Source organism: Camelina sativa, chromosome 5 (genome assembly GCF_030686135.1).
Source record: "Camelina sativa cultivar CO46 ecotype springtype chromosome 5, ASM3068613v1".
Classification (NCBI taxonomy): domain Eukaryota; kingdom Viridiplantae; phylum Streptophyta; class Magnoliopsida; order Brassicales; family Brassicaceae; genus Camelina; species Camelina sativa.
Genome location: NC_141884.1, coordinates 10,129,753 through 10,139,245, shown reverse-complemented (window position 1 = coordinate 10,139,245; position 9,493 = coordinate 10,129,753). Strand labels below are relative to the sequence as shown.

General features: G+C 35.7%; 1 protein-coding gene across 1 annotated transcript; it reads left to right on the top strand.

Annotated features, from left to right (window-relative positions):
- Positions 1–241: 241 nt before the first annotated feature.
- On the top strand, positions 242–882 carry LOC147943505 (putative defensin-like protein 9). The gene is made up of 2 exons (XM_087452776.1): positions 242–422; positions 527–882. Exons 1-2 carry the CDS (start codon positions 359–361, stop codon positions 709–711), a joined length of 249 nt encoding a protein of 82 aa, XP_087308902.1. The 5' UTR covers positions 242–358; the 3' UTR covers positions 712–882.
- The last annotated feature ends 8,611 nt before the right edge of the window (positions 883–9,493 follow it).

Genomic DNA, 9,493 nt, shown 5'->3' with positions numbered 1-9,493 from the left:
TTTAAGAAATTACTAGATATGTGAAGTGGAATAATTTTCTTGTAAGTAAATTATAAAAACATATCTATTTTACATTTTTACTAGATCAAGATAGATAAAAGAGATAGATATAAAGAGCTCTATCTTCATTAATATACTTCATTAGAAGATTTTATTCCATATATCTTCATTAATCTTCATTTTCACAGTTATAAATAATATACTTTGATACTTTTACCAACTAAGGTTTATGCTTCTGTTTACTATAAAATGCGAACCTTTTCACATAATTTCTTACAAGTTTGATTTAAACATCAAGATCTCTCTACTTGTTTTCTCTTAATTCTCTCGCTTAATCATTTATCAAAGAAAAAGAAAAATGAAGAGCTCTATGCAGTTTATCTCTACACTCTTCTTCCTAATCCTACTTGTTGTCGGACCTGGTAAACAAATCTATCATCCCACTAGCTCTAAACAAATCTACTGAAATATACGAATTCTTTTGGTTATACTATTGAATTCTTATTGTTGATATGGTTTTATATAGGTGTGATGAAGATGGTTGAAGGACAACCCCAAATGTGCGAAACCGAAAGCATCAACTTCACGGGATTTTGCTCGAAATGGAGGACTTGCAAGCGAGTGTGTATGAGCGAAGGTTTCCCTGATGGTAAATGCAACGGAGATTTCTTTCACAGCAAATGTATGTGCATGAAGCCTTGTGCTATGTAATTCTACCTAAACAAAATATTATACTATTATAAATATTTTAATTTATTTGTTCGAAAAAAAAGTAATTTAATTTTAATCCATCACTAAGTCTAAGAGTCTAAGATATCTATACATGTACTCAAAACTAGCTCTATTTTACAATATATGGCTACTAAGCTTTGTTCGATAAAATTGACAAAGGATCTAGAGATTTGATTCAATCGGAGCTAACGAAGGATCTAGAGATTTGATTCGATTCTCTTTCATCCTCCTTCTCTATTAATCCCGAAGCTACCAGTGGCGACATGGAGAGTATTTTCTTCTTCCTCTTCTCCGATCGAACCAAAATCTGGATTTTGTCAGAAGCTTCGTCTCATCAATGGAGGAAGTGGGTGAAGATCTGGTTTTTTGAGTTTTCTTAAGCTCGTCGATCTGGTATTGCTTAGGTTGCTAAGAGATTGTTTTTCGATTTACCATTGTTTCTAAGTAGAGAAACTCCGAGCTGTTGTTGTTATTAATGGAGCTCGTGGCTCGAAGAAGAAGAAAACAAAAAATTGAAAAAGGGTTTGTCTTGGGTGTCGAACCCAGAATCTTCGAGTATTAAAAATTTTACCACCAGACCACATCAATTAATACAACTGACTGTGTACACAAATCATATATATTACTTAGAAACGTGAGGTCAAAATTTAACGCTGTTACATGATTCTGTCACGCTTATATACGTCCGTTAATCCGTAAGTATGAATCTACTAACACAAGGTATTTTTTCTGGTAAATTTAAATAGACAAGGTTTTTTTTTTCCAATAAAATAACACGAGGTATTAAACGTCCAAATAAAAAATAGATGACGATTTTTTCCCTTTAATTATTAAATATTTTAATAGAATTAGAATTGACAATTGTTGATATTTTATTGATAAAATTGGCACGTGTCACGAGCTTATTAATGAGTAACTTTGAAACCAAACTTTATATAATTAGATAAGCTGATAAATAAAATAAATATTACTGATAAGTTAAATAATATAGATAAAATGTTAAAAACTATATACTCGTGGATATGGTTTTTAATATAATATACTACTTGTGGTTGTGGGTATTATTAATATTGATAAAAATATTTTAATATTTGAAACGACCTGACCCGTTTTTTTTTTTAAATAAGTACAATACATAATTAAGCATCCCATACTACTTAATTAAACCAACCAAACCAAAATTCCTCATTAAACCAATAACAATCAATATGCACAGTGGAAACATACCAACATACAGAACCAACACATCATCAATGCAATAACATTCCTAAGCATTCTATCAATCAACCTAGCATAACTCTATCCAAGGTTTCAACATAAACAATATAACCAAGTCCAACAACACACAACCGAGACCCTAAATCATTCTCCTCCTCATCGCCATGATTCCACGCTACACAATACCTGCACCACAAACACAATGAGATACGTGAGTATTACCAGAAATACCCAGTGAGACGATCCTCCCATCTACGAGCTATACACACAAGCAAATCAAGAGTACAACCACAAATAAAACATAACAAACCAAACATTGAACAGAACATCCAATAACACATTCATCACACCTATACAACTTCACACAAAACAAGTTATACAACCCAATCGCTTAGATAAGCTCATGGTCACGCACTCACCTTATCAAACTGATTATAACAACGAATACAACCAGTTGAGACTCTCCTAACGTCTGAAACAGCCCAGCAATTCCCTACAACAAGCTACACAACCAAAAACGACTTATAGCAAAACTGGACAGAAACATCAGAAAAAATAGTCTCAAAGACGAAACCCTAAAATAAAAACCAACCGCTAACTATTAAATCCCTCCGGTGAACAGCTAGCCCTAGACGTTACGAAGCTTCCCACAAAATCTCGTGCCAATCATGAACTAGACGAGACCACAATCTCAGTTACAATCCTCGATGGTTCTAACTCACGTCTGAGAAAACGTGTCTCACGAAACTGCCAATAACTCATCGAGTTTAAATCCAAATCTACTTCTGTAAAAAGGCGAATGACGATGAAAGACTTGGGAATAAACCTACCAAATTTCATTACCTTTGAGAATGATTTGATATGTCGAAACTGTTTCCTCCCAAACCCTAACCATTCTGCTCCTTTTTACTTTAAACACCAAAATCAAGTTTGGTCTCCCTTCTCTTCTTCTCACAGGTGAATGAACACTTCTTCTCTTTTTTTCTTTCAGTCATTGACGACAATAAGAGGAGGGAGGCGTCCTCTTATTAAAAATAGAGGGTTTTTGGTTTAATTATAAATAACCTTGATTTAATTAGATTAAACCAAGATTTATTTAAATCAGAATTAATTAAACCATCATTTGATTTAATTAATAAATCGACCAGCTTAGTAAACCAACTGCAAATTAAACCGACTTCACTCCAATTCTCGATATAAACTTCCATATTTCATATTTTTCGGGACACGGGCGTTACAAGTCAATTGGTGACAGCTTATCCTGTGGGAAGGTTGTTAAAGAGTGGGGACCAGAGTTCGAGGAACGTCTGGCGCACCAATAACCTACTGTGGATTTGGATGAATAGCTTCATTTGCCCAGTGAGGAGTTAGGATCGATGCCCTGCAGGGCCAGCTTAGGGTCCGTTGGGGCGGCTAGCAGTGAGGCTAGTGGGGTCCACGGGACAGGTTGTTACAATATTTTATCTATATTATAATTTTATAATATACTAAAATTCTACAAAATTTCATTCAAAATTAAGAATATAAAATCTTTTGAGTAAAATTTGTAAGAATCAAAATACTATAAGTGGTGTGGAATAATTGTATTGTAAAAAAAAAAAACATATCTATTTTGCAATTTTTACTAGATCAAGAGATAAATATATAGAAAAAAGGGAATTTTCCATCTACACCCACTTTCTCCTAAAGTATTGACACTTACACCCACTTTCTACTATCCCTATACTTTTCTTATGTCAAATTACAACTTACACCCTCTAACTAAACTAACCTTCTCTCTACTTTTTCTTTTTTTTCCTTCTCATCTCTCTCTCTAACTTTTCTCTTTCTTTTTTAATATTTTTTTTCTTTAACATTTATTTTTCATTTTCATTACTAAATTTTAAGTTTAGTAACTTTAGTTGGTGATAAAAATACTAAATTTTAAGTTTAGTAACTTTAGTTGTTGACAAACCAAAAAAAAGTTAAGCAACTTGTAAATAAATATTTTTTGCACCTTTCAATATTTTTTCTTTCCACAAAAAAAAATTCATGAATCTAATCTAAATCAAATACAAGTGAATTGGTGTTCATAGTCAAATCAACAATTTCTATGTTCAAACTAAATTAGTTAAATAATTTAGAAATTAATGAATTTATTTAACTAAAATTTCAATATGAAATAGATTGTTTGTCCACATACTATAAGCTTAAATTAGATGCATGATGGATTAACAAAATATTGCATTCATAAATAGTTATTTATTTGGATAAGTTTTAAGAAACTTTGATTTGTTACCAGTACCCCAAAATTCTATTGGTATCCACATGAATATGAATATATGGATTTGATGTTGTCGTTTTATCATAAACTCTAAATCTCTAGAACCCGCAAATTCAGTTGGTATCCACATGACTATGAATATATGGATTTGATGTGTTGCTAGTACCATAATTATGGTCATGTATTATGGATTTGATAACAAACTTTGATGTGTTATTAATACCCACATTTATGGTCATGTGTTACTATTACCCACAAGTTCTATTGGTATCCACATGACCATGAATATATGTATTTGATGTTGTTGTTGATCCTAAACCCTAAATCTCAAGAATCCACAAATTCTATGGGTATCTACATGACCACAAATATATGGATTTGATACTATCGTTGTATCATAAACCATAAATCTCTATAAACCAAAAATTCTATTGGTATCCACATGACTACGAATATATGGATTTGATATTGTCGTTGTATCCTAAACCCTAAATCTCTAGAACCCCCAAATTTTATTGGTATCCACATAACCATGAATATATTGATTTGATGTTGTCGTTGTATCTTAAACCCTAAATCCACATAAGTCATAAATCCTAAACTCTAAACCCTAAAGCATCACCATGTTTAGGGTTTACTTTAAAGCTCATCCACCTTTTCTACCATTAAAATTTGGTTAGATATATCCTTAGCTCGTAACCATAACACCACATAGACACTAAATCCATATAAGCCCAAAAACATAAACTCTATACCCTAAATCTTAAATCCTAAACCCTAAACCATACACCTTGAACCCTCAATCCTAAACCATGAATTAAAAATATAGACACATCATCCACATACCTAAACCCTAATCTTTTAACCTTAACCCCTAAATCCTACACCTTGAACCTTAGACAATACAACTTGAACTCAAAACATAGACATTGAATCTATATACCATCTAAAGTCTAAACCCTAAACTATGGTGATGTTTGAACATGCAACAAACTTGTCAATAAATTTCATCTGGATTGCTTGTCCACATGGTCAGAGTTTGGTGGATAGGCTTAGAGATTAATAATGACCATGTTTATTGTGTAGTATGCTTCTAGTGACACTTCTAAGTTCTAATATCTCTACTTCTAGCTTAAAAATAGTACAAAAATATTTGGCGAAAAGACATCTAAGTGGCTAAACTATGGTGATGTTTGAACATGCAACAAACTTGTCGATAAATTTCATCTGCATTGCTTGTCCACGTGGTCAGAGTTTGATGGATAGGCTTTGAGATTAATAATGACTATGTTTATTGTGTAGTATGCTTCTAGTGACACTTCTAAGTTCTAATATACCTACTTCTAGCTGAAAAATAGTACAAAAAAAATTAGCTAAAAGAAATCTATGTGGCTAATTTATCTTGGACAAATTTCTGCTCATGTAAAGAATGAACAAGATATTATAAGATAAGTATCCATAACTACTAATCCACATGATTGATGTTCAATGTTCTAAATAAATCAACGTTGTTAATTTTTATTTTGTTTATTAACCACTTATGAGTGTATATGTTTCTGGACCAACACAAAACATGAAGCAAGGAGCTCATGGTGTCTATGGATTTAATTGTGTGGATGTTGTATGAAGATTCTTTGGTCTGTCTACATTGGTATCCACAAAAAATATCCACATGATCACATCCATAGCCACCATTCAACTGTTATTCTTCAGCTTTAAAACTCGTTTGACTCTAAATAAATGATTGATGTTTGTCCATTGAGATATAATGGGTTTCTTTTCAAGTGCATCAAGTTCACAGAGAACTTTTGTTTAAGTATCTGCACGTTTTGGATGGGCTTGAATGAAAATCATGAATCTTAAGGTCTAGATATGCTTTGTAAATCCATGGAGACCTATCCATAGTTTTTCTATCCACTAAAATTTTTTTTTTTTTTGAAGTGAATAGTTTTGGTTTTGGGTTCAAGGATTTATGTTCTAGGATTTAAAATTTAGAATTAAAGGGTTTTGTACTTATTTGGTCTATGTTGTGTTATGGATAATATGTTATGGATAAAGATCTAACCAATTTTTTTTTTTTTGGTCAATCATTGGACCACAATTGGCCGACCCATTAGCCAAATTCCTACATTCGTAGTGTAACATCCGTTTTCCAGGAATAGAGTTTGGGTTATGTTGAGTAAACCAAAAGAGTGGATTTTAATTAATTTTGGTTTAATTAAATCCTGGTTTAATTTAATTAAACCAAAAAGCCCTAATCTCTTTCTCAACTCACGCCTCCTCTCATGCTTTTGTTCTTTGGTCGACATTTTCATCTGACAGAGGGAGAGAAAGAGACATAACTCTTGGTTATTGAGTGTAAAGGAGAAGAGAAGGAGATCAAGCTTTTTCCTTAAGTGTTAAGAGAGAAACAGAACTGTCAGGGTTTGGGAGAAGGAGGATTTGACTGGTCAAATCGTTTTGAAAGGTACTGATTTTTGGTATGGTTGTAGCTAAGAGATTTTCGTACATTAGCCTTTTTACAGAAGTGAATTTGGGTTAATATTCTAGGAGATATTGGTAGTTTCGTGGAGCGTTTCTTCTCATTCGCGGATTGAGACCAGCGGGTGTTATGGGGACGATTTCGGTTTCATCTGTCATCTGATCGTGCTGAAATGTTGTGGAAAGCTTCTCGACGTATATACTTTGCTTTTCACCGAAGAGATTAGAAAGTTAACGGTTAGTTTTGATTTCGTGGTTTCACTTGTGAGGTTGTTCTTTTCTGTTTTTCTGGCAGTTTGTTTTCAATATTTGTTTGTTGTTGTGATTGGTTGTAGGAACAAGTTTGGTTGTTCTTGGATATTGGAAAGCCTCTCATTTGGTTGTATTTAGTTTTGTGAATCACTTGTTAAGGTAAGTGCAGGACCATGGCTTATCTAAGCTGGAGATTTCTCTAATCTGCTTGTTTATGTGTTGTTTGGCTTGTTGATTGTTGATTGTTGATTGATGATTGTTGGTTGATGGTTAGAGATGTCTCTATTGCTTATGTGTATATCCCAGTAGATGGTAGGATTGCCTTACTGAGTGTTTATTAAATACTCATGCATTGCAATATGTGTTTGTGGTGCAGGTAAAGACAAGGTGTAGGTAAAGGCAACGTGTGACCGTGGAATCAGGGCGATGAAGAGGAGGATGTTCTAGTGGTTCGTTTGGTTGTCTGGCTTATGTTAGGTTGTTAGAGTGGAGTCCTAGAATGTTGTTTAGGATTGCTAGTTCTTTGGATGTTGTTTGGATCATTAGTTTATAATTGGAATTAATATTGGCTATTTATATTTATTGGATATTGGTAATGTTTTCCGCTGATGATTGTGATTGTGGTTAGGTGGCTAGTGGATATAGGACCACTAGTTGTAGTTTATTATTATATTATATTATATTATATATTTATTATTTATGATTAAAAAAAAAAGGTCGATCTTTTCATTTTGGTATTAGAGCCCTTACGGTTCTAGGTTTGGATTCGATAGGTTTCTGTTGTGATATTTTGGATTGCATGCTTTGATTGATTATGTGAGTTAGTCAATTGTGTGTGGCATGGAGTCCTAGAACATCCTCTTCGAGCCTTCAATGAGATTCCACGGTGAGTTATTGTTATGTTTCTTTGTGTGGTATTGATTTGTTTTATGCTTGTTAGCCTCTGTTCTTGAAAGATCAGTGGTTAAGGTGTTTGAGTTGTTGGTCGTGGACTGGACGTGGTCGTGGTCATTATCGGGCAGGTCCCGAGGCCAGCGAGTGTGTGGTCCAGAGTCCCACGAGGAGGTACATTAGAGGGTCGCAAGCGTATCAGGAGGGACCAGAGGGGGTTAGCCGATGAGCGTGCCGGGGGTGCTAGGAACCCAGGTGTGGGGTTGCAGCAGGTGGAGCCCAGGGTCGAGATGATCGCTTGGCGGATCTGTTGGCGTGCTGTTGGAGCGGTTACCGAGAGAGGTACCAGTGTAGGCTCCAGTTGTGCCGCATGTGGTGGGGTGCAGCCGAGGGCTGCGGATGTTGAGGACTTTCCACCTTATGTTAAGAGGTTGGAGCGGTTGTAGATGACCGGTATGAGATTATTCTCAAGAGGTATCAGACCTAGAGAGGCGGATAGGTGGACCTATGCAGTTGGAGCAGATATTTCTCTGTTTGGGGGTTAATCCAGTTGGATATTAGAAGTTTAGTGGACAGGTGCAACATTGCAATGTTATACTCGGACCACATGAGGTACTTTGTGTCGAGAGATGTTTATAGTCGTTAAGGATTGTTGCTCCTAAGGGGATGGTGATTCCCCTGAATACCGATAGCTCGAGGGGCTGAGGGCTTCGAGAGTGGCAGAGGGGATGATGTTCCCCTGAGGGGATGAGTAATTCCCCTGATACCGAGATCTTGAGGATTGTGGTCCAAGAGTGAAACGGTATAACTCGAAGACGCTGGTCTGAGAGTGAGATCGATATGGGTCAAAGGTTGCGACCTAAGAGAGGAAGAGTTGGGAGCAAGCAATGTATAGAACGTGAGTATGAACATAACGACGGAATGTAGACCTCGAGAGTAATGATGGTTTAATCTTGGATTTTAGGATTATTTTGGCCGGTGGGCCAGGGTTTTATGACAGGAGTGGTCAAGAATGTGTGGCTGATGTGCCAGGATTGAGTGGCCGGTGGTGCTGGAGTCCCGGGAAGGAGAGCTGCAGCAGATATGAGCCGGTAAGGGCATGGTTGTCAGGTACATAAGATTCACGAGAAGCCTTCATGGTAGGATAAACTAATCGTTGCGACGATGGTGGATGAAGTTCATTGGAGATGGACAGGGTTACTAGATTTAAGGTTTTGGTAAGCTTGCTGGGGGGAAACAAGTTAAGTAGGTTAAGTTGGCGGTCTGCAAAGCATTTGATACAGTGAATCGGAATATGCGAACGTATGGTACTTGTTTATTTTATTACGCTCGTATTGATGATTTGCTGTGGAGAATAGCTAAGCGGAAAGCTAATTTTGGATTAATCTATCTTGTGGAAGTTTTCCATAAGAGACAAGTTACTAGAGGTTCTTGGACGAACAAGAGGGTTGACATTCAGGTGGCCTAGAGTTGATGTCGGCATACTTGAGTGTTTTTTTGGCGGAGCTGAAGAAGCAGCTAGAGGATTTGTTGAGTAAGGGATTCATCCGTCCTAGTGTATCATTGTGAGTAAGGATGGGAGTTTCCGGTTGTGCATTGATTATCGGGGTTTGAACCGGGTCACTGTGAAGAACAAGTACCCTCTTCCTAGGATCG